The sequence below is a fragment of the Hyla sarda genome, chromosome 2 (genome assembly GCF_029499605.1).
Source record: "Hyla sarda isolate aHylSar1 chromosome 2, aHylSar1.hap1, whole genome shotgun sequence".
NCBI classification, from domain to species: Eukaryota; Metazoa; Chordata; class Amphibia; order Anura; family Hylidae; genus Hyla; species Hyla sarda.
This window is the reverse complement of record NC_079190.1, coordinates 199,849,328-199,876,369: the sequence shown is the minus strand read 5'-3', so window position 1 is coordinate 199,876,369 and position 27,042 is coordinate 199,849,328. Positions and strand designations below refer to the sequence as shown.

Sequence of the window (27,042 nt, the reverse complement as noted above, 5' to 3'; positions counted from 1 at the left end):
TATTTGCGCAAAAAAAAAGTGTCTAAACAAAAAACACTCACATAATGAATTAGTATTCACTGTAGAATGCATTCCACAATACACAAAAAAAATAGACTACTTGCTTTTTGCTTTATCAAAAAAGACACAGAAAAAAGATGCTAAATAACTCAGTGCGCGAACATTTGTGCAACATATAGAAAGGAAAAGCTTCCACCACTAATGATAAATCCCCCCCATTGTGTAGACTGTACCAACACAAGTGATAATAATAAGGCCCCCTTGTCCTTGGAGTGCTGGAAATAGCCAAAGAATTGCTAGCTGACCAAATACGGCAGGCATTCAGGACCTGACCACTAGGGGGCTAAAAGGTCCCTCCCAGTCATGGTAAATGTACATCATCCACTATAGCAGTGGTCTCCAACGTGCGGACCTCCAGATGTTGCAAAACTACAACTCCCAGCATGCCCGGACAGCCAACGGCTGTCCGGGCATGCTGGGAGTTGTAGTTTTGCAACATCTGGAGGTTGGAGACCACTGCACTATTGTATTTTGTCAGAACGCTTCTTCTATGCAAACTCACAGCCTAGCTCCGCCCCCACTGCGGCGTCTTGCGTGATGACGTAGCCTTTTTCAATCTGATTGGCTCCGTGTCCCGTCGCCTACTGACTGACGCATGGTACAAAGGGGCGGCTGCTGGCGGCGTGTGCAGGTGAGTGCGGTGCATGTAGTGAGATGTGGACAGGTGCGGGTGGCAGCGGCATGGCGGCCCGGTCTAGCTAGTGGTGTTGTCGGTGTTTCCCCTGGCTCCCTGCGGCGGCGGCCTTACCTGCTGACAGCCTGGGCACTGCCCGCTGGCGTGTTATACGGGGTGGGCTCCCTCTGTAGTGAGCGGGACCACCTACCGCTGTGCTGCTAAGGACTTCCTTAGGAGCCTCGCCCTTTGAGAGGGTTAACGGCAGATTGTAGGACTGTGGCGCACCGGGGCCTGTAGTCCAATACAGTGTGTGAGGTGAATTTCTCTAATCTCCAACCTGTGCCTGGACAGCAGCATGCTGGGAGTTGTAGTGTTGTGATAACTGGAGAAAAGCAAGTTAAAGGGGTACTCCGGTGGAATTTTTTTTTTTTAACTCAACTCAACTGTTGCTACAACAGATTTGTAAATTACTTCTATTAAAAAGTCTTAATCCTTCTAGTACTTATTAGCTGCTGAATACTACAGAGGAAATTCTTTTCTTTTTGGAACACTGTGCTCTCTGCTGACATCTCTGTCCTTTTTAGGAACTGTCCAGAGCAGCATATGTTTGCTATTGGGATTTTAGCCTACTCTGGACTGTTCCTAAAATGGCCAGAGATGTCAGCAGAGAGCACTGTGGTCATGAGGTCAGCAGAGAGCACTGTGTTCCAAAAAGAAAATAATTTCCTCTGTAGCATTCAGCAGCTAATAAGTACTGGAAGGGTTAAGATTTTTTAATAGAAATAATTTACAAATCTGTTTAACTTTCTGGCTCCAGTTGATTTAATTTTTTTCCCACCGGAGTACCCCTTTTAAAGATCACAAAAGTCCTACTGGTTGGGAAACACTGCTGTAGAAGTAATTTGCTGTAATGCCAGCAGAGGAGCCACCCTCCCCTGCCGCTACACATACCCTATTTGTTCTCATCTTGTACAGCACTATTATGGGCTTTTTCACTGTGCACCATTTCTACTTGACTTTGGGGCTGAGGAGAAGTGGTGCAGTTGCCCATAACAACCAAGCAGATTGCTTCTTAATTTTCTAAAAAGGTGTTTGAAAATTTTTGGGTTGCTATAGGGAGCTGGTCAACCTTTCCTTGATAAATGTCCTTCTATAAAACTTACATTCCTTAGAGTACCTGTCACTTCAAGGATTGGGCCATTTTTCAATTTCGCACTTATGATTTTTAGAAGGAGGAAGAGGGGGGAAAAACGAAAGTTTCAATTTTTCCACCTACAGACCCATATGAGAGCTTGTTTTTCGCTCCACTGGATTTACATTGTAAGTACATCAATTATTTCACCACAAAATCTACGGTGAACCCAAAAGAAAACTTTCAAAATTGAACCCCCCCTTGCACACACCATTTTGTAGCTTTTTGGGGGCTTTCAATTTTATGCAGTGCACTTTTTCTGTAAAATAACACCTTGTATTATGTAGGGCCATATGATTAAAATGGTGCCAAACTTATAGGTTTTTATTTTGTAAACTTTTTGTATGAAAATTAGCATGTTTAGCATGTGATAGGCTGAGCCCACTGTCATGTTAGAAGCCGGCTTCTTACATGACAGTGGACTCAACCTATCATCAGCCGAGGCGGAACATCGCTGCGGCCGGTGATAGGCTGACGGCTCTCTGACGTTCCCGTCCCCAGGGAGCTGGTCCAGACCAACGGGGAAGGTGAGTTAAAGTTTATTTTGTTTACCTTTTGCAGCCCGGGCATAGGGATACAGCGTTCAGTATAGAGTGTCGGTGGCTGCAACAAACAGCAGCGCTTGCCGGTGATGAGTATTTACCCCGATGGGGACAGCGCATCGCTGATAATTAATTGGTGGGGGGCAGAACAGCGCTCGTGGGTCACATATGATTAGTTCCCCGATGTGGTGGACAGTGCAGCGCTGGGCTGATAATTCATTCCCGTGGGGGAGGGGCCAAACCGGTATTGCTGTATGGGGAAAAATTCATATCGTGCAGGATAAAAACTTCGGTATTCGGTATGAACCGGTATACTGCCCAGTCCTATTTGACAGCTGTGAAAATGTCCAGGGGGATGTAAATTTTCACAATGGCTCAGTCACACAACCACAAGTAGAGATTTTTACAGCCATGCTCCCACCGCCCCCCTAGACATAGACTTTTTACAGCTGTCAAAATCTCCATCCAGGAGCGCGGCTGTGAAAATCTATGTTCCTCCTAAGGGAGGGGCAAGGAGGGAGCTCTGTACTGGCCTGTGGAATGTGCAGAACTGCGTCCTGCCTTCCCCCTCCCCTCGCTGTATGTTCGGAAATCTCCGGACAGCTGAGGGGAGGAGCTAACGTAAAATTGCATGGGGTGCAGTTCTGCAAATCACATCGGCAGCAGTCTGCACATGTTATTTTCAAGGCATGAACAGACTGCGCACATAGGGCTCCACCTTCAGGACATTGGTAATGGATGGGTTCACATCATGTTTTTGCCATACTGTTTTCAACCCGTTTAAAAAAAAAAAAAAAGTATGGAAAAAGTAAACCGTATGTGTTTTTAAAAGTGCATACTGTTCCGTCCGTTTTTATTATTTAAAAAACATACGTTTTTGAAAATTGTCCATTTTTAGTGGGTGGGCACTTTAGGATGCAGATGCGCATGTGCAAAGTAAAACCGTATACGGTTTCTCATATGGAACCATATACATGTGCGTTTCCCATTGACGGCCATGTTAAAAAAAAAAAGCATGTATCAGGGGTGTGGAAATGTAAAAAAAAAACTACTTGTCCAAGGGACTAAAGCGGAACACAATCTACTTGTCCCTCAAGAAAATCCACTTGTCCTGGTAGATGAAATAATTTCTACCAAAATAGTACGATCCACCCCACTAGGCCACCAGGGATGGATATAAGATCCCTTTAGACACTGCTGATAGCTTAGACAGCGCTGATCTAATGGTTTAATAGCGGCCACAGCGATCGCAGCATGTCAGACTATTATGGCGGGAGGGAGAGCTGTAGCTCCTCTTACCCCCGAGACAAGCCCAGAAATAGATGTAATTTTTTGATCACCATAAAAAATTTCTCATATGAAGTGACCAAAAATGAACAATTCTGGACTATTCTTTTACATTTACAACGTTCAACGTACGGTTTAATTAACAACATATTTTAATAGCCTGGACATTTCCACATGTAGTGATACCATTTATGTTTATTTTTGTATTATTTTTATTTATTTAAAGAAAATTGGAAACTTTTATTAGGAAAGGGGCTTATTCACATATATACGCACTTTTTAAAATATTTTAATCACTATTTTTCAGTCTTCATAGGGACTTATGTGTTACTGGGGGGCAGGGGGGGGGTCTGCTTCTACAGTTTATGTGGTGCATTTTGTGTCAGAAAATGCTGGAAGTTGCATTTAGTTACGAGATAACTACAACTCCCAGCATGCCCTGATACAGCCTATGGTTGTGTGGGTGTTGCAGCATGTTGCACTGTATAGTAGGACAGTTAAGGTTATTGTAGGACATGCTGGGAGTTGTAGTTTTGGTTTGTGTCAGCTGCAGAGCCATAGGATGTGTCAAGGAATACTGGGAATTACAGTTAGTAACTACAACACCCAGCATGCCCTGATACAGCCTATGGCTCTGCAGCTGACCCGAACCAAAACTACAACTCCCAGCATGTTACACTTTATAGTTCTACAGTTTAGGTTATGGTGCAACAAGCTGGGAGTTGTAGTTTTGGTTCGGGTGTGTTTGCGTGTATCCGTGGGGCTCTTGGTTGGCGGGTTAGTATGAAGGGGGAGGGGGATTCTGGGGGGGAAATTTAGTGCGGGGGGGCCAGAAGCCACTAAAAATAAATAACATTAGATGGCACAATTGGCGGGGGCAGTGCCCCCCAACCCCCCCCCCCCCCCCAATATCATACATTACATACACACATCACAGATACATCATACACATATACACTCACACCATACATATGCACACATCATACATACACCCACCACTGCCCCCCCCCACATCGTATATTACATACACACATCATACACACATCATACACACATCATACACACATCATACACACATCATACACACATCATACACACATCATACACACATCATACACACATCATACACACATCATACACACATCATACACACATCATACACACATCATACACACATCATACACACATCATACACACATCATACACACATCATACACACATCATACACACATCATACACACATCATACACACATCATACACACATCATACACACATCATACACACATCATACACACATCATACACACATCATACACACATCATACACACATCACACTATACATATACACACATATCATACATACACCGCTGCCCACCCCACATCATACATCACATACATACACCCATCACACATAGACAGACATCATACACACATTATCCATTACATACATCATACACACATTATCCATTACATACACATCACACACACATTATCCATTACATACACATCACACATAGACAGACATCATACACACATTACATACACATCACACACACATTATCCATTACATACACATCACACATAGACAGACATCATACACACATTATACATTACATACACATCACACATAGACAGACATCATACAAACATCATACATATCATACACACAGTATACATTACATACACATCACACATAGACAGACATCATACATACATTATACATTACATACAGATCATACATGCAGACATTATGCACATTATACATTACACACAGACATTATACACACATCATACATTACATACACATCACACACAGACATCATACACACATCATACATTACATACACATCACACACAGACATCATACACACAGTATGCATTACATACACATCACACACAGACATCATACACACAGTATGCATTACATACACATCACACATAGACAGACATCATACATACATTATACATTACATACAGATCACATACAGACATCATACACACATTATACATTACATACACATCACATACAGACATCATACACACATTCTACATTACATACACATCACATTATACATTACACACACAGACATCATACACACATCATACATTACATACACATCACATACAGACATCATACACACATTCTACATTACATACACATCACATAGACAGACATCATACACACATTATACATTACATACACATCACACACAGACATCATACACACATCATACATTACATACACATCACACACAGACATCATACACACAGTATACATTACATACACCACACATAGACAGACATCATACATACATTATACATTACATACAGATCATACATACAGACATTATGCACATTATACATTACACACAGACATTATACACACATCATACATTACATACACATCACACACAGACATCATACACACATCATACATTACATACACATCACACACAGACATCATACACACAGTATGCATTACATACACATCACACATAGACAGACATCATACATACATTATACATTACATACAGATCATACATACAGACATTATGCACATTATACATTACACACAGACATTATACACACATCATACATTACATACACATCACACCACACCTATACAACCACCCTTCCTGTCGCCGCCGCCTGCATTCTCTGCCGCCTCCCCTGAGCCGGCCATGAGTGGACATCAGAGCTGGGTTTGAAAATCTCCCCTCACACCGGACGTCCTCTCCCCTCCCCCCTGCTCTGTGTTTTCCCCGTGCAAACATGCAGCCTCCCCGTGGTGGATTAGGTCCTGTGGAGACAGGGGAGGAGGAGGGGAGGAGCTGTGTGCCGAGCTGTGGACATCCTTTCTCTCCCCCTGTCTTCTTGTGTTATGTGTAGCTGCGTCCTCCATACACTCTGAGCGCCGGTGTGAGGTGCAGACTTGCATCGGCTCCTGCGCCTCACACCGGCAGTAAAGAAAATTAGGGGGAAGTCTGTCTATCCATGTTAGCCCGATACAGGGCTAAATCTATAAACAAATCACCTGCCCGGCACCCAAAACTACTTGTCCCGGGCGTCGGGCGATAGAATTTCCACATCCCTGATGTATGCGGTTGCAGTTCAGTTTTTAAACCGGAGACAAAACCGTGGTCAACTACGGTTTTGAGTATGGGAGAAAACCGTGTGCATACGGTTTTCAATTATTTGTCTATGTATACGGTTTTCAATACGGTTCCATACGTTTTCAATAATGAAAACGTATATGGGAAACGTACTTGATAAACGTGGTGTCAACCCACCCTTACAAAGACTCCTTTTTTGGAACTTGTAACATCTTTATGCCCTAGTAATTTGCACACCAGGATGTCGATTTATGTCCTGTACGTGATGGGAGTGCACTCTTCATGCACAGAAGGTCCCGATTGCTATCCACAGCAGGGGACCCGCCAGTGATGCCTACTATTAACCCTTCAACTGGGCACTGTCATTAAAAAAAAATTTTGGTATTGCACTTCATTTGGTAAATAAAGTATTTCTAATGTACTGTGTTTAATAAAAAATTACAATAAAGAAGTTTTCCATGTTTTATTTGTGTTTAAAAAGCTGCCACAAAGTGTCTCCCTGCTTGTCCAGAGCACATCTCTCCCCCCCATCTATCTCTTGCAAAGACTTTGGACTCCTGCTGGCCTGGCAGAAGTCCAAAATCAGGAAATGCAATCTGGAGTGCTGAGGAGTGTGTGTGCAGCCTTAGCAAATCATAGCTCATCTCACACTAAACTGCACTGGGCTGTGTAGCAGAGTTAGGGAGGAAGTTCTCCCCTGTGTGGCTTCAGATGATGTCACGTCTGCTGGGGAACATCCCTTCCCAGTCTGTGAATCTGAGATTGAGCAGAAAATACAGAGCAATATCAAGGTAGAATACTAAATAATGAAAATAAAGGCAGGGGGTAGATGGGGGCAGTGAACTGGAAGGATTATCACATTCAGCAAGATCATGAGAGGTACTCTTTAAATGCTATGATCAATACTGATCATGGTATTTAAAGCCTTGCGGCAGTGGCTATGTGGGGCTCATCAGACCACCCGCAGCATGACCACGGGGATCCGATGAGCCCAGATGGTGGCTGGAGGTCCACCTTTCTCCCAACGATCTCACAGCATCTTTGTCTTTGGCAAACCAGAGAAGTAGATTGTTGATATTAATGATCCACTGATCAGTATTTTTGGCAATCTACTTCTCTATGCAGAGCACTGAACCATATTAGCAATCTGATTGCTATAAATAGTTCCCTATGGGGACATGCAACATGTGAAATAAATTATCAAAAAAGAATAAGCCCCTCACCAAATGAATAAAAAATAAAATCACCCGTAATTCCCTTTTTATCAAAAAAGTGTACAAAACTAAAAATGTATTTGGTATTGACGAGTACATAAATGTCATACTACAGGGTGGGCCATTTATATGGATGCACCTTAATAAAATGGGAATGGTTGGTGATATTAACTTCCTGTTTGTGGCACATTAGTATATGTGAGGGGGGAAACTTTTCAAGATGGGTGGTGACCATGGTGGCCATTTTGAAGTCGGCCATTTTGAATCCAACTTTTTTTTTCAATAGGAAGAGGGTCATGTGACACATCAAACTTCACCATTCACATAAAAGTTTGCCTCATCACTGAACAAAATCTTCTGCGTAAACTGAGGGTCCTGTTCCAATTTTAGTTTTGCCCATTCTGCAGCACCTGAAACTACGGATACTGGAAGCCTGTGCTAGCATTTCTCCTGCAGTGTAGCCATCAGTGTGTGAAGAGTGGGAGAAGAGGTTTGCATTGACAATCCAACACAATGGGCAGCACATTGTACACATTTTATAAGTGGTCAGAAACTTGTAAATAACTCATGAAATAATAAAGTTACCTTAAAACCATCACATCATTGTTTTTCTTGTGAAATTCCCAATAAGTTTGATTTGTCACATGACCCTCTTCCTATTGAAAAAACAAAAGTTGGATTCAAAATGTCCGCCATGGTCACCACCCATCTTGAAAAGTTTCCCCCCTCACATATACTAATGTGCCACAAACAGGAAGTTAATATCACCAACCATTCCCATTTTATTAAGGTGTATCCATATAAATGGCCCACCCTGTATAATGATAAAGGGGTTATCCACCATGAGGTGATTTTAGTACCTACCTGGCAGACAGTGATGGACATGCTAGGAAGGATCTGCGCTTGTCTGGGGGCTAAATGGCTATGTTGTGAGAATACTATAACACTGTGGCTAGCTTTTTGTGAGTTGGATATTTCCTGTTGGATTGTAAATTTGAGGTCGCTTCCCTCCTTCCCACACATCAGCCACCCCACCCATTGAAAAACAAATGAGTTGCATTCTATTCAAAAGACCAGCGTTTTGTAACCAAGGTGCCTACAGCTGTTGCAAAATTATCTCTCTCCCACTCAGCAGTCGCTCCACCCATTGAAGCAGAAGGCTTGCTGTCGTTACCTGACTATTGTTGTCAGGTCTCGACGCACTGAAACCTGGGAAAACCTGAGACCTGAGTAATTTTGTATGCTGTTAAAAATAAATATTGGGGCAAAAATCCCAGAATTGTGAGACCACCGTTACACAGGTAAAGACACTATATTATGAATTACACTAACTTTACCTCCCCTTTAGCATAGTCAAATAAAAATAAATCCTGGAATACCCCTTTAATGATCACTCATACACCTCGGTTATAGTTGGTTAAAATAGGGCTTTCTTGAAGAAAGGGGAAAAAGAGAAATGGGAACATGTCACTGATACAGTAAAGTGTACCGCGTGAAAATGAAACCTCAAAATTGAGATTTTCTTAACTTCTCCACTCAAATATTTTTTTGTTTCACTGCACATTATATGGTAAAATGAAGGATGTCATTACAATGTACAATTGGTCGTACAAAAAACAAGCCCTCGTATGGGTCTGAAGTTAGAAGTTATGCAAGCAAGCGTTATGACGAGAAGGAATAAATGAAAATGAGCTGTGTCCGAGGAGTTAAGGATACAGCCCGTAAAAAATTTTGCCCTTTAGATTTTTCTTTCTTACATCTAAGGCAGCTTTCACACTATAAAGTTGCTCCGTTTTAAAGACCTGTTATAATGTCCCGTTAGGAAAACCCTTAAAAACGTCTGTTTCAAAATCCCATACGGCCATTACAAAATCCCATTCAAGTCTATGGAACTTTGTGATTATCCATTATCACCCGTTATAGCCCATTATGAATAATGGATGTTATTTGGGATATGGGAGAAAAAACGTTACATGCACTCATTTTTCTCCTGTCACAAGTAACGTCTGTTATTCATAACGGGTGATAACGGATAATCACAAAATCCCATAGACTTGAATGGGATTTTGTAACGGACGTTTTTAAGGGTTTTCCTAACGGAACATTACCGGGTCTTTAAAACAGAGCAAGGTTATATAGTGTGAAAGCTGCCTAAGAGACATAACTCTTTTTCATGCTTGGCGGACACGCCTCCTTTCTGCGATCTGCCAGGGGCCCCGTACAGGAGATTTCAGGGAGTCCCTGCTGTCTGATCCCCGCCATCTATAACTTATCCCCTATCCTTCGGATAGGGTATAAGTTATTTTCCACTACAGTACTCATTTTAAATAATCTTTTGAGATTCTTTGACTGCCTACAGCTGATTGGATCTATTACTGAGCTACTTCCAATGTACCATTGAATATAACTAATAAAGCAATAAACACCTTTCATTTTACCATAAATGTATGGCAAAACAAAAAATATTTGTGGGAGAAATAAAATAAAAAACTTACTATTTTGCAACTTTTGTGGGGTTATGTTTACTTTATGGTAAAACAGTGTGTTCATTCTTTGGGAAAATAGAATACTCCCATTTATATGCTTTTTTTTTATTATTGTACTTCTTTAATCTTTAGATGACACAGTGCGTCATGTAAACACTTGCTTTCTGGCACTTAATGCACCAGGGCAAATGTGTACGCCCTGGAGCTTTACCATGAAGTGAGCACAGGAGCTGTGCACGCTTCACAGCTGTTGAGGCATGGCACCTCACCGCCATTGATGGGCAGCAGTCAGCACCGTCATTAACCCTAATGTGTAGTAGCTCGGTGGTGCTCATCCAACCCATGCAACGTGATTGCAGGGGTCCGATAAGCTAAAATGGTAGCAGAGAGTCTCGTAAAATGAGCCCTCATACAGTCTTGTATATGGAAAAACAAGAAAGTTAGGGGTCAGGATAGGACAATTTTAAGACAACTAAATAATTGGGTATCATTTTAATTGTTTTGCTATACAGTGCACTGCATAAAGAATACCACCCTAAAAGTTGCAAAAAGGTATATAATTAGGGCATGATTGGTAATGTCCACCATAAGGGATGAGGTCCCAGCTGCTATCGGCTAGCAGCCGGTACCCGCCATCTAAAAATCAAGTGCAGCTCCTGTGTTTGCTTAATTTATTGTAAATGCTCCAGGGCTCAAATGTACATCCTAGTGCATTAAAAGGGGTAGTCCAGCAAAAAACTATTTACCCCCAATCCACAGGGGACAACTACCAGCAATTCATTAGGGGCAGTAACACAATAAGGAGCATGTACTGTTATAGTACAGGTTTTGGTTGTCATTGGTTGTTGGACATGCTGTAGTTGTGCACCAGTTGCAGAACCACAACTGCTTTGTAGCAGTACATGCACAACTTTATACAATGTTGTCCTTTCTTTTTGTTTTTACAGCTCCCTCCAGCTCAGCTCCACCTACCCCGCATCATCATCATGGCAGGTCCTTAAGCCACAATCTCATCACAGCTCAGCCCACCTGAACCCTCTCCAACACAGGATAAAATACTTGTGGCCCCTCCTGCATCTGCTCCTGCCTAGGGTGAGTGCGTAAGTCCATTTGCCCCTGCCCCCATCACAAGCCCTGCCCCTGGAAATTATCAACAAATTTTTTCCTTTGGTCACAATGGTGAAACCCCTATTTTTGGCCAATAATCTTTAATGAACGAAATTTCTTTTAATTCCTAAAAAACTGCTGATATCTTCCTAAAACAGTGCAACCTCTCTCTTTAAGTTGTCCTTGGTTCTATTCATTGAAATGGAACTAAGTTGCAATACCACACACACCTGAGGACAGATGTGGTGCTGTTTAAGAAATCAGCTCTGTTTTTCTCTTCCTTGAGAAACCCTTTAACCCCTTAATGACACAAGATGTATACTTACGTCCTGCGCCGGCTCCCCTGATAAAATGCAGGGTCACGCGGTGCCTCCTCGTTGTCTGATTGCCGAATGACTGCTCTATGCCTGAGATCCAGGCAGGAGCAGTCGAAAACACTGATCAATGCTATGCTATGGCATAGCATTGATCACTGCTGGCAATCAGTGCATGTTATGGTCCCCTATAACATGAAAGAAAAATGTGATTTAACCCCTACCCTAATAAAAGTTTGAATCACCCCCTTTTCCCATAAAAATAAGAAATAAAGTGTAAATGTCCAAACTATAAAAATATATAAATTAAACCACACGGTCAATGTCATACACATTAAAAAAAAATTCCAAAGTCCAAAATACTGTATTTTTGGTCACTTTTTATACCATAAAAAATGGATAAAAATCGATTAAAAAGTCAGATCAAAACAAAAATGGTGCCGATAAAACTTCAGATGACGGCGCAAAATATGAGCCCTCATATATCCATGGAAAAATACAGTGACCCCCCCCCCGACCTACGATGGCCCCGACATATGATAATTTCAACTTGCGATGGCCTCTCAGCGGGGACAGGTGAGTACAACTTCCTATTCTTTCCATTGCACGGATCCCTCAACATACAATGGTTTCAACAAATGATGGTTCATTTGGAAGGGATTACCACTGTAAAACTATTAACATAAAGTTAATCGCGACGTCTAAAACAGGAGAGATCTTTTGCCAGTTAGCTCAGTGAGCTGTTTGGGACACCCGGGTGAAATTGCGGCATCCCGAACAGCTGAGAGGGCAGCGGGAGGGTGCATACCTTCCTTCCCGCTGCCCGATTGTCGCTCAGCTGCTTCATGCCAGAGATCCAGGCTGGAGCAGCAGAGCAACGATAACACTGATCAATGCAATGCTATGGCATAGCATTGAACAGTGTATGCAATCCAAGGATTGCATGTAATAGTCCCCCATGGGGCCAAAAAAAAAAAGGGAATAAATGTGATTTAACCCCTTCAGTAATAAAAGTTTGAATCAACCCCCTTTTCCCATTTAAAAAAAAAATGTTTTTTAATAGAAATAAACGTGGTATCGCCGCATGCATAAATGTCCGAACTATAAAAATATAATGTTAATCTGCACGGTCAATGGCGTGCCCTGCCAAAATGAGAACCCTTCTACCACTCAATGTTGTATTATCTATACACTTCTTTTTGATCATAATTGACTGTAGAATAGCACAACATTTTACTTTGGAGCTAATGTCTCTGTCCTATATTCTTTTGTAAGTTTTCCTTTTTGTATGGAAACATTTTAAATTTTTCTAAATAAACAGTAAAAAAAAATCTCAATCCTTCCAGTACTTATCAGCTGCTGTATGCTCCAGAGAAATTTGTGTAGTTCTTTCCAGTCTGATCGCAGTGCTCTGTGCTGCCAACTATGTCCATGTCAGGAACTGTCCAGAGTAGAAGCAAACCTCTCCTGCTCTGGACAGTTCCTGACACAGAAAGAAGTGGCAGCAGAGTGCACTGTGCTCAGACTGGAAAGAAGTACACAACTTCCTTTGGAATATACAGCAGCTTATAAGTACTGGAAGGCTTAAGATATTTAAATAGACGTTAATTAAAAATCTGTTGAACACTCTGGCACTAGTTGATTTTTTTTCCACCCCTTTAAAGAATTATGGTTATTAAAAGGCAAGGTGAAAATCCGAAAACGCAAAAAAATTTTAATTGCTGTACTCTTAAGGGGTTAATACAGATTAGGCACTGAAGGAGACATACCAGAAGATATTTATGTAATATTTTGGTGTGAACCATAGTAATGGAGTAGTCTTCTGAAAAGTTTTTACTGTCCGTTGTGCCCAGGCTGCAAAAAAAAGGAAAGAAAAACTTTAACTCGCCTTCCTCCGTTCCCCCGTAGTGCCGCTACAGCTGTTCAGTCCTCCGGTCCGGTCTTCTTCCGTGGGCACAGATTGTCACACTGCGCTCAGCCTATCACCGGCCGAGGCGGAACATCGCAGCTGCCGGTGATAGGCTGAGCGTACTGAGAAAATCACCGGCAGCAGCGATGTCCCGCCTCGGCCGGTGATAGGCTGAGCGCAGTGTGACAATCTGTGCACATGGAAGAAGGAAGACCGGAGGACCTAACAGCTTAAGCATCGCTACGGGGGGAGGAGAGTTAGTTTTTCTTTTTTTGCAGCCCGGGCATATCGAACTGGAAATAATTTTCAGAAGACTACTCCTTTAAGGCTGCATTACTACTAAATTTTGATCAAACAGGTTTCCTTCTGATTTGTAAGGTTCAATATTGATGTGTTTAGTGCTACAAAATTCCAGCGTTCTTCTGTATACCATTGTCATCACTATTAAAGTATAAGTCCAGAAACATAAGTCCAATATCACACAAATAATCTGTGTATTTTACACATTTATGTAGATTTATCCATTTATACAAATATCTGTTGTATTTTCTGTAGATTGTTCATACATCGCTTGTGGATTGGCATTTGAACAATGGAAGTCCTTCAAAAACACAATGAGCTGGACTGCAACCGGTGCAGTTTTCATGGTACAGATTCTAAGAGTGTACAGCTCCATATGGGAACTATACATCCAGAATTTTGCGAAGAAATAGATACTGGTGGTTTGGGAAAACTGGTCTTTTACCAAAAAAGTGCAAGATTGTTCCACTGTCACAGATGTTTTTTCACAAGCAAAATGTTTTCCAATGTGTATTATCATATCTTGGGCCAGCATGCAGCACCTGACAAGTGGATGGATAAAGCAAAACCTATTATAATGCCCAAGACAGAACAAGCTTTGTCTCAGGGCTTTGAAAGAAATGATTCTGAAAGTATGATCAGTGAAGATGAAAAATCTGAGGAAAAATTCAAGCTGAAAGATGTAAAATCTGAAGAAAATGACACACTCACTTCTTGGCCAGAGAATGTGCAGTGCCAGGTTACTCAGGATAATTCTGACATTGAGTTTAAAAGCAGCAGCAACAGCAGCATAGAGAAGGAAAGTGCCATCTTTCCTGAAACTAAAGACTCAAGCTGTGATCCGGAATCTAGCAGCAGTAGTGATAACCTAAGCACAAAGAAATCTGTACAGGGAAATGTTGGCGCTGAGTTTTCTGATGTCGCTTCTTCCTTTTCAAAAGATATCCCAGAGTTTTCAGATGAAGACGATGAACCAGCCTTGCCTGGTGGGATACCACATTTTTCTGATGATGAAACTATACCTCAGTCAAAAGATGCTCAAGAGTCTTCAGATGAGGATGTGTTACCTGACCATTCAAGAGGGATTGAGGATATTTCTGAAGATGAGATGCCACTGGAAGAAAAACATGTGGATAATATATCTGAAGATGAAAGTGCTCCAGCTCAGTCAAAACCAGAAGATTCGTCTGATGAAGAGGACATGTCAGCCCCAGTTAAAGAAATGATGGAGTTCTCTGATGATGAAGAAGATAATACAGCTTTGTCAAAAGATGACATGGATTTCTCAGAAGAAGAGGAGGAGGAGGTGATTGATAAACGTAAAAATGTGGAGACCACTAACGCCTCTAAAATTGTCATGGATTTCTCAGAAGAAGAGGAGGAGGAGGTGATTGATAAACGTAAAAATGTGGAGACCACTAACGCCTCTAAAATTGTCATGGATTTCTCAGAAGAAGAGGAGGAGGAGGTGATTGATAAACGTAAAAATGTGGAGACCACTAACGCCTCTAAAATTGTCATGGATTTCTCAGAAGAAGAGGAGGAGGAGGTGATTGATAAACGTAAAAATGTGGAGACCACTAACGCCTCTAAAATTGTCATGGATTTTTCAGAAGAGGACGAAGCAACAAATGTATCAAGAAATGTAATGGAGTTTTCAGAAGATGAAGAAACCACCATTGCAACAAGGAATATAATGGAGTTTTCAGAAGAGGAAGAAACCCCAGGTTTGTCAAAGGAAATAATGGAGTTTTCAGAAGATGATGATGACGACGACGATGCAGCCCCAGCAATGTCAAAGAGCATCATGGAGTTTTCAGAAGAGGAGGACTGTTCTCCTCAATCCAAAAACATGCCCAAATATTTAGAGGGTAATTCAACACCAACTCAGTCAAAAGACTTTGAGTATGGTGAAGAGGCTGATATATCTGTGATGAAGGGGTCATCACCGTTTTCAGAAGATGAGTGTACATCTAAGGGACTCCCAAGAGACTTTGTAGATAAAACTAAGAGTCTCAGTAGTACAGCACACTTGTCTGGAACCTCACAATTTTCAGAGTATGCAGGTCCTCCATCATGGTCCAAAGATGGACTCGACACTTCAGACTCTGGTGATGTTTCGTTAAGTGCTCCAGACGCTTTGGATACACCAGATGATAAAGATGGTTTTCTAAAAGATGAGGAAATATTAAAACACATTAAACGTCTCAAAGGCAAATATCAGTGCATGTTGTGTGATTTAAAACCATTAAAAAGAGGGCCTATTTTGCACCATTTAATCACCAAACATAACGTTCCTAGTCCTTTTATTTGTAAAACATGTGGGGAGACATTTGTAGTGGAGACCCATCTGAAAACCCATCTCTCTTCTTCTCATACAAAGGGTTTGTATAAATGTCATAGATGTAATTTCCAAACGGATCATCCAAGAGGTTTCAAAAAACACCAAACACATTGTGACAGATGCCACAAAGATGATACAATTAAGCCTGTTGTCAGCCTTCAGGAAGGAGACCACAAGGAGTATGGACTTTAAGGAACTATTGCTTATAGATGTCAACATTTCATCCTGCACTAGAAGATGTATGTGCCCTAATGTGTGATCTTTGGTTCTGCCTCACTTGGCTTATAGAAAAGGAATTGTAGATGGCATAATGGTACATGTTAGAAAAGTGTTTTGAATTTTTCAACATTTTTACCATCCTTGTTAAAGAGAAGAAGTAGAAAAATTTTTTAGAACTATTGATGTCACCTATTAAAAAAGTATTTTTGTCCATTTCTTAAATTTGTGATTTTCTCTTTTTCCCTAGTAGAGAAATTTGTATCATGTTATGCTGTTACGCACTCACAAATCTTATGTATGTATACTGGGTTACTGGGTCTTGTTAAAAAAAAAAAAAAAAAGTAAAGATAGGGAAATAATTGTTGCCTGTAACACCCATCATAACTTCCTCCATGGCAAGAAGCCAGTTTATTATTTTCGGTAGTGTTTTTCATAAATAAGGCCCTGCTTTTTTGTTTTGTTTACTGTGAATTTTTCCTGTGCAGTGTTCTATTAGTGATGGTCTTATTTATACAGTACTTTATTCTTTCTAATATTAGGATTAGAACTGGGCGGTATGACCAAAAATGTGTATCACTGTATTTTTGTAACATATGGCTGTTCCACGGTATATAACAGTATCCCCCCCCCTCCCCCAAATCATGTGACCCACGAGCGCTGTTCTGCTTCTCCCCCCCCCCCCCCCCCCCCAATTAATTATCAGCCCAGCGCTGCCCTCCTTGTCCTCCTGTTTGCTGTGGGCCGCCGGCGCTGGAACTCTGTACTGTACGCTGTATACCTATGCCCGGGCTGCAAAAGATCAACAAAATAAACTTTAACTCGCCTTCCCTTGTTGGTCCGGGATCAGCCTCACCTGCTTCCTGGGGATGGGAACGTCGGAGAGACGTCAGCTTATCACCGGCCGCAGCAACAGCGGGCTTCTTACATGACAGTGCGCTCAACCTATCACCGGCCGAGGCAGAACATCACTGTGGCCGGTGATAGGCTGACGGCTCTCCGACGTTCCCGTCCCCAGGAAGCAGGTGAGGCCGGTACCGAAGAGGAGTTAGTTTATTTTGTTTATCTTTTTGCAGCCCGGGCATAGGGATACAGCGTACAGTATAGTGTCAGCGCTGGCGGCCCGCAACAAACAGGAGGCCGAGTAGTGCAGTGCTTGCGGGTGACATGTGATTAGTTCCCCGATGGGGACAGCGCAGCGCTGGGCTGATAATTAATTGGAGGGGGGGGGGAGGGGAGAAGCAGAACAGCGCTTTCAGGTCACATATGATTAGTTCCCCGATGTGGGGACAGCGCAGCGCTGGGTTAATAATTCATTCCCGAGGGGGAGGGGCCCAACCGACATTGCAGTATGGGAAAAATTCATATTGTGCAGTACAAAAATTTCGGTATGAACCGGTATACCGCCCAGCACGTATTAGGCTATTACTAGAAGTGGAGAATATTTTTTTTCTGCTTGCAATTTATTTTTAATACACATCAGCTTGTTTTAGTATATTGGTACACATTTGTATTACTAAAACATTGTATTATAAAGTTGTATAATTCAACGTATGCCTTGTTTGTACTTAGATCCTTTAATATGTTGCTGCTTGGCACACCTGTAAACAATGTTCATCTTCAATCTTCAGCTGCATGTTTTTATTGAATTAAAACACAGCAGCCAGATTTTTTCAAATCTCTGCATTACAGGGAATTTGGCAACATAGAGCAACACTTCCAATCCCTAAACTACTGAAGTAAAAGGATATAGGTGAAAACGTAGATTCTGAATTTTACCCTAATTGCATTCCTCTCCAGTAAGGCTGAGTTCACACTAAGTATTTTGGTCTGTATTTTAGCCAAAACCAAAATAGTAAGAAAATCCAGATGCTGCTGTGCCAAAGCGTGTTGTTTGCATGCAACTTGCTTTTTTATGTTTTACCCAGTGAAACAATAAAGAGTTTGAAGTTTTAAAACTCCTGCTATAGTGATGCTGTTTTTCTTTCTTATTTTGGCGTTATCTACACTTGGCAGATATTTCATGCCTCTGCAGATAATGGTGAGTCACTTTCCATTATATACTTGTTCATGTAAGGAATTTTAGCCAAATCCAGCAGTGGGTGCAAAGCAAGTTGCAAGTGTGTCCATTATATTTTGTCTGTCAGCTCCACAACTGGTTTGGTTTAAAAGGCTAATTAACCTGTTCAGGACCCATGACGAATGCATACGTCTTCACACCCTGGGTCTTAAGGACCCATGACGTATGCATACGTCATGGCGTTTTCCGGTCTCTGCCGCTCGCCGGGCAGAGATCGGAACTGGATGCCTGCTGAAATCCTTCAGCAGGCATCCAGGGCAAACGCCGAGGGGGGCCATGTAGGCCCCCCATGTCGGCGATTGCCGCAAATCGCAAGGGAAATCGCCCTTGCGATCTGCGGCGATACTGGGCTGATCGGGTCTCTGGGACCCGACCGCCCGGTAATTTCGCATGATCCCGGCTGTCGCAGACAGCCAGGACCATGCTGGAGTATCGGAGCGAGGTGGCAAGCCGGCCACCTCCTCCGATCCCCTGCGATCTGTCGGTTAGTTAACCGACCAATCGCAGGAGGGGGGGCGGTTACTTCCTCCCGTCCTGCCCGGCCCCTGAAAGTCCGGAGAGGACGGGAGGAAGACCGGAGGACGCGGCGGGGGACGGGGGAGTGCTGGGGACCGGCCCCGGTACTTACCTCGTCCCTGAAGACCCGGATCCCGGCGAGGAAGATGGTGGCGGCGGCGACAGGTGAGTAGATCTTCAGCCGCGGTCGGGCCCTTTACAGCAATGCACGTCGCCGTAAAGCGACATGCATTGCTGTAATAGGACCCTGTAAACTACAACTCCCAGCATGCCCAGACAGCCCTTGGCGTCTGGGCATGCTGGGAGTTGCAGTTTTGCAACATCTGGAGGTACACAGTTTGGAGACCACTGTGCCCTTCCAGATGTTGCAAAACTACACATCCTCAGCATGCCCTTACTGTCCAGGCATGCTGGGAGTTGTAGTTCTGTAACATCTGGCCCTTCAGATGTTGCAGAACTACAACTCCCAGCATGCCTGGACAGTTTTGGCATACTGGGAGTTGTAGTTTTGCAACATCTGGAAGGGCACAGATTGGGAACCACTGTATTAGTGGTCTGCAAACTGTAGTCCTCCAGATGTTGCAAAACTACAACTCCAAGCATGCTGGGAGTTGTAGTTCGGCAACATCTGGCTCTAAAGATGTTGCCGAACTACTACTCCCAGCATGCCTGAGAATGTTTGGGAGTTGTGGTTTTGCAACAGCTGGAGGCACACTGGTTGGGAAACATTGTTTCCTAACTCAGTGTTTCCCAACCCGTGTGCCTCCAGCTGTTGCAAAACCACAACTCCCAAACATTCTCAGGCATGCTGGGAGTTGTAGTTTTGCAACAGCTGGAGGTCCCCCCCCCCCCCCCCCTGTGAATGTACAGGGTACATTCACATGGGCAGGGGGCTTACAGTGAGTATCGGGCTGCAAGTTTGCGATGCAGCAAATTTTGCGCGGCAGCTCAAACTCGCTGTAATCCCCCGCCCGTGTGACTGTACCCTAAAAACACTACACTACACTAACTCAAAATAAAATAAAAAGTAAAAAACACTACATATACACATACCCCTACACAGCCCCCCTCCCTCCCCAATAAAAATGAAAAACGTCTGGTACGCCACTCTTTCCAAAATGGAGCCTCCAGCTGTTGCAAAACAACAACTCCCAGTATTGCCAGACAGCCGTTGACTGTCCAGGCATGCTGGGAGTTTTACAACAGCTGGAGGCACCCTGTTTGGGAATCACTGGCGTAGAATACCCCTATGTCCACCCCTATGCAAATCCCTAATTCAGGCCTCAAATGCACATGGCGCTCTCACTTTGGAGCCCTGTCGTATTTCAGGGCAACAGTTTAGGGCCACATATGGGGTATCGCCGTACTCGGGAGAAATTGCCTTACAAATCTTGGGGGTCTTTTTCTCCTTTCACCCCTTATGAAAAGGTGAAGTTGGGGTCTACACCAGCATGTTAGTGTAAAAAAAATAAACTTTTTACACTAACATGCTGGTGTTGCCCTATACTTTTCATTTTGACAAGAGGTAAAGGGGAAAAAAGCCCCACAAAATTTGTAACACAATTTCTCCCGACTACGGAGATACCCCATATGTGGGCACAAAGTGCTCTGGGGGCGCACAACAAGGCCCAGAAGGGAGAGTGCACCATGTACATTTGAGGTGATTTGCACAGGGGTGGCTGATTGTTACAGCGGTTTTGACAAACGCAAAAAAAACAAAACCCCACATGTGACCCCATTTCGGAAACTAGACCCCTCACGGAATGTAATGAGGGGTGCAGTGAGAATTTACACCCCACTGGTGTCTGACAGATCTTTGGAACAGTGGGCTGTGCAAATTAAAAATGTTGTACAGCCCACTGTTCCAAAGATTTGACAGACACCAGTGGGGGGTAAATGCTCATTTTATGCCTTGTTACGTTCCTCAAGGGGTCTAGTTTCCAAAATGGTATGCCATGTGGGGGTTATTTTGCTGTCCTGGCACCATATGGGCTTCCTAAATGCGACATGCCCCCCGAGCAAAATTTGCTCTCAAAAAGCCAAATATGACTCCTTCTCTTCTGAGCATTGTAGTTCGCCCGTAGTGCACTTCAGGTCAACTTATGGGGTACCTCCATACTCAGAAGAGATGTGGTTACAAATTTTGGGGGGTATTTTCTGCTATTAACCCTTGTAAAAATGTGAAATTTGGGGGGAAACACACATTTTAGTGATTTTTTTTTATTTTTTTTTTACGTATGCAAAAGTCGTGAAACCCCTGTGGGGTATTAAGGCTCACTTTATTTCTTGTTACGTTCCACAAGGGGTCTAGTTTCCAAAATGGTATGCCATGTGTTTTTTTTTTTGCTGTCCTGGCACCATAGGGGCTTCCTAAATGCGACATGCCCCCGAGCAAAATTTGCTCTCAAAAAGCCAAATTTGACTCCTTCTCTTCTGAGCATTGTAGTTCACTCATAGTACACCTCAGGTCAACTTATGGGATACCTCCATACTCAGAAGAGATGGGGTTACAATGTTTGGGGGGTATTTTCTGCTATTAACCCTTGCAAAAATGTGAAATTTGGGGGGAAACACACATTTTAGTGAAATTTTATTTTTATTTTTTTACATATGCAAAAGTCGTGAAACCCCTGTGGGGTATTAAGGCTCACTTTATTCCTTGTTACGTACCTCAAGGGGTCTAGTTTCCAAAATGGTATGCCATGTGGGGGATTTTTGCTGTTCTGGCACCATAGGGGCTTCCTAAATGCAACATGCCTCCCAAAAACCATTTCAAAAAAACGTACTCTCCAAAATCCCCTTGTCGCTCCTTCGCTTCTGAGCCCTCTACTGCGCCCGCCGAACACTTTACATAGACATATGAGGTATGTGCTTACTCGAGAGAAATTGGGCTACAAATATAAGTATACATTTTCTCCTTTTTCCCCTTGTAAAAATTCAAAAATTGGGTCTACAAGAACATGCGAGTGTAAAAAATGGAGATTGTGAATTTTCTCCTTCACTTTGCTGTTATTCCTGTGAAACACCTAAAGGGTTAAAACGCGGACTGAATGTCATTTTGAATACTCTGGGGGGTGCAGTTTTTATAATGGGGTAATTTGTGGGGTATTTCTAATATGAAGACCCTTCAAATCCACTTCAAACCTGAACTGGTCCATGAAAAATTGTGAGTTTGGAAATTTTGTGAAAAATTGGAAAATTGCTGCTGAACTTTGAAGCCCTCTGGTGACTTCCAAAAGTAAAAACACGTAAATTTTATGATGCAAACATAAAATAGACATATTGTATATGTGAATAAAAAAAAAAATTATTTGGAATATCCATTTTCCTTACAAGCAGAGAGCTTCAAAGTTAAAAAAATGCAAAATTTTCACATTTTTCATAAAATGTTGGGATTTTTCACCAAGAAAGGATGCAAGTTACCACAAAATTTTACCACTATGTTAAAGTAGAATATGTCACGAAAAAACAATCTCGGAATCAGAATGATAACTAAAAGCATTCCAGAGTTATTAATGTTTAAAGTGACAGTGGTCAGAATTGCAAAAAATGGCCGGGTCCTGAGGTGTAAAATGGCTGGGTCCTTAAGGGGTTAAGTACTGACCTGAAAATACTACATATGAACCTAACCTAAGCCTGTAAACAACTGAGGGAATTTATCATTGTAGGTGAAGCATTTTAGTACACTATGCTGGTACTGTGTAGGTCAGTGATGTCCAAACTGTGGCCCTGTATTTTTGCAACATCAGGAGGGTCACAGTTTGGACATCACTGGTGTAGGTGTAACTTATTTATTAAATGGTCACAGGGCATTTGATAAATTTGGTGCAGGTACACGTTTTCTGAAATTTAACTCTACACACAAACCAAAAAGCTAAGTCTGGACTGCTGTATTTTTGCAACTTTTTTTTCTCTCTCTAGTCGCAGTTAATACATCTATTACCATTACAAAGACTTAACCTTAACAGCTGGTCTGTACACTTTTTTTTTCTCTAAAAAGGTAAAAAAAAAAAAAAAGGCCAAAACGCTACACAGCGCCAACTATGCGATAAACAGTTCTAAAGGCAATCATAAATTCCCCCTAAGCTTTGCTGCTAATCCCTAGTTTATAAGTACTCATAACTTATGCATGCTGGCCCACCTACAGTACATTCTCATTTCCTGGCAAACGGCAGGTTTATACTGGTGGCATTTTGCTTATCAAATGAGTTAGTACATCAGTAAATCAACATATGCTCCAGCATACCTGCATCGGATCAATCAATTTCAATTGAGAGAACCTAGCCTAGAAAAGGGACCTTAGCCCAGATTTCATGGGTATGCTGGGGCCCATGTCAGCATGTTTTGCCTGTTAGGGACACAGGACGTACCTGTACCCCTAGGCTGTCTGGTACTTGGCGCACCAGGACGTACATGTACATCCTGAGTCCCAATCCAGCTATGGAAGTGAGTTCAGAAGCTGTGCTTGCTTCATAGCTTGGGGTCCAAGCTGCTTTCCACAGCTGGGATCTGCCACTAATGGCAGACTGGAATGAAAGGAAAAAAACAACATGTTCTTTATGTCTGCATACACACTTTGAATACTTTTACCGGTGGAACTTACTTCACCGAGGGGAGCTGAGTCCGTCCTGCTCCCCTCGTGCCGGTGAACTTATGGAATACGCCCGCATACAGGTGAGCTTCAGGTTTCTTCCTTCTTTTCTCTCTTAGGCTGAAATGGTGATCCTCGCTCAAAAATGATGTGTGAACCGAGACTAATAATAAAAATACAATTTATTTAAAACAAACAAACCTAACACTATTTATCCGACACGTTGCGGAGTTGCCTCCTTCCTCAGGGGTTATCCCTGAGGAAGGAGGCAACTCTGCAACGCGTCGGATAAATAGTGTTATGTTTGTTTGTTTGTTTTGAGATAAATTGTACTTTTATTATTAGTCTCGGTTCACACATCATTTTTGAGCCAGGATCACCATTTCAGCCTAAGAGAGAAAAGAAGGAAGAATCCTGAAGCTCACCTGTATGCGGGCGTATTCCATAAGTTCACCGGCACAAGGGGAGCAGGACGGACTCAGCTCCCCTCGGTGAAGTAAGTTCCACTGGTGAAAGTATTCAAAGTGTGTATGCAGACATAAAGAACATAGGTGTGTCCGCTCCTCGTTGTTTTTTTCCTTTCATTCCAGTGTACAGATCGGGTGGTAATATTGTACTAGAGAGGAGTGCAGCGGCAACCACAAAAGTTCTCCTTATTCTAAAACAATAATTCAATGCAAGATAAAGTTGTGAGTGGTCTGTTTTTTGGTCACTCACAGAGTGTAAGTTCCTTTTTTTCTGTTCCTCTAGTGAGAACTGTATGGTAATAGAATTGAAACTGCAGCCGCTCCCCAGTTTTTTCTTTTATTGCTAATGGCAGACATCAGTGATCACGCTGATGATCACCCTTAACCCTTCAGATCCTGTGATCAATACTGATCACAGTATCTGAAGTATTACGGAGGGCATACAGACACTTATAGGACCACCTGCGTACTGCAGGTGGTCCAATAAGTGTCCGTATGCCCTCTATAATCATGGGGGTCAGATGAGTAAAGATAGCTGCCAGAGCTTCTCTTATCTGCTTCGGCCGGCTCCTATGATCTCCTTTGGTCTGCCTTTTGGCCTACCAGAGAAGTAGATTGCAGGTAACCCTGATCAGCGCTATGCCTATGCATAGCACAGATCTGTATTAGATAGTAAAAATTGCAATAAACAGTTCCCTGTGGGACATAAAAAATATATAAAAAAAAAAAAAAGTTTTAATAAGTGAATAAGCCCCTCCCCAATAATAAAAAAAATGAAATTCCTCTCTTTTCCCATTTTACAAATAAAAGAAAATAAATTCACATATTTGATAATGCTGCGTGTGGAAATGTCCGCACTATTAAAATATAATGTTAATGTTCCGTATGGTGAACAGTATTAATGTAAAAATCCATAATTACTGATTTTCAGTCACACCACATCCCCCTCCCCCCCCCCCCCCCCAATAAAAAGAAGAAATAGTGATCAAAAAGTCAAGTATACGTAAGAGTGGTACCAATAAAAACTACAGGATAGGGTGCAAAAAAGAAGGGGTCAGATTAGGGCAATGTTAAACATACTTCTCTTGTTGAAAAAAAGTTTTTTTGTTTTTTATAAGTAGGACAATAATAAATAAAAAAAAAACACCTTAAGGACATCGGCCTTACCTGTACGCCCTAGTCCTGCTCCCATTATATGAAGCGCACTTAGGCAATGAGCACGCTTTATACCCGGGGGTACTGGTTGCTATCAGCAGCCAGGATCTATGGCTAACGCTGGCCATCGCAGAGTGGACCAATGTCCGGTATTAATCCTTTAGGTGCGGTGATCACAGTTAATCTCAGTGTCTAAACCAGCGGGAGGGCCCTTACCTGCCTCCTCGTTGTCCGATCGGCGCTCCAATAGCTGAGGTCGCCTCAGCAGTCTGTACTAGTAGAGCGCTGATAACATTGATCAATGCTAAACAGCATTGTTCAGTGTTTGCAGTCTACAATTATGTAAAAAAAAAAATTTATAGACATGTGGTATTGCCATTAAGGACAAAGCCGTTTTTGCAAATCTGACCACTGTCACTTTATGCATTAATAACTCTGTGATGCTTTTACTTATTCTGAGATAGTTTTTTCGTGACATATTGTACTTTATCATAGTGGTAAATTTTCGGCGATACTTGGTCAAAAGTTCCCAAATTTCATGAGCTTTTTTCTAACGTTGAAACTCTGCTTGTAAGGAAAATTGACATGCCAAACACATTTATATATTGATTCATATATACAATGGGCCTCATTTACTAACATCATTCCAACTCTCTTTGTCGGGTTTTGCGCCTAAATTCTGTCGCAGGGACCATGCATTAGAATGTACGACAGAAAAACCCAGACAGAATCTGAATTGCTCTGAGTGAAAAAAAAAAACTACAAAATGGGCGTTTTTTCGGGAAAAGGGGTGTGTTCCCTACATTTCATTCAAAATCGCTAGTCTTTTCTGAAAATCATGTGAATTTTCTGGGAAGAAAACCCGACACTTTAAAGCATGTATAAAGTTTCAGAAAGTGGAGTAAATTCTCAGGCTGTTTGTTCCTTTGCCTGCCTCATCTTTTTGAAGCGATTATTAAATTATTAAGCAACGTTTTAGCTTTAGCAAGTATTTTCAACACTTTTTTTTTTTGGACTTTAGCTATCCAAAAAAAGTGTTGGAGATACCTTTTTTATAAAAATTTTGTAGGGTACCATTAAAACATTTAAATAAAAAAGATACAGCAGTGATGGAAAATATTTTATTTAACAAAATTTATCTTTTTAACCAGGCTAGCGGTATTCCCGAGCGTGACTCGGGGTTAATTTTCTCTACCAGAAGCGGTAACCCCGAGTCACGCTCGGGGTAGATATCAGAGCTGGCAGCGGAGTCTCCTTACCTTCTCCTTGCGATCCAGCGATGTCCCCGCTGTGATTGCCGGTGAGAGCCCGGGCGGATGCCTCCGTCTGACTTCCTGGTTCCGTCTCTGTGAGCCGCAGAGGCTCATGGGGGCGGAACTGGGCGGGTAATTCAAATGTTTCAAGCATAAACGTGACACACACACATAAAGTTAGGTGATACAGTGAAATCCTGTCAGATTACATTGTATCACCTCAGATTTGAAACAGTATCACCTCAGATCATCCTACACTGCCCTGCCTGCCCTTTTTGC

At 42.3% G+C, this 27,042-nt stretch overlaps 1 protein-coding gene across 3 annotated transcripts; it reads left to right on the top strand.

Annotated features, from left to right (window-relative positions):
- Positions 1-536: 536 nt before the first annotated feature.
- Positions 537-18,662, top strand: LOC130355687 (dentin matrix acidic phosphoprotein 1-like). Of its 3 annotated transcripts, XR_008888629.1 has the most exons (4): positions 537-691; positions 11,459-11,603; positions 14,397-17,863; positions 17,961-18,662. XR_008888629.1 is itself a non-coding variant. In XM_056556134.1 (3 exons), exon 3 carries the CDS (start codon positions 14,434-14,436, stop codon positions 16,675-16,677), a length of 2,244 nt encoding a protein of 747 aa, XP_056412109.1. In that variant the 5' UTR covers positions 537-691; positions 11,459-11,603; positions 14,397-14,433; the 3' UTR covers positions 16,678-18,662. The 3 variants fall into 3 exon arrangements, 2 of the variants coding, with proteins under 2 accessions (XP_056412109.1, XP_056412110.1); XM_056556134.1 differs by having other exon boundaries at positions 14,397-18,662; XM_056556135.1 differs by lacking the exon at positions 537-691 and adding an exon at positions 862-991 and having other exon boundaries at positions 14,397-18,662.
- The last annotated feature ends 8,380 nt before the right edge of the window (positions 18,663-27,042 follow it).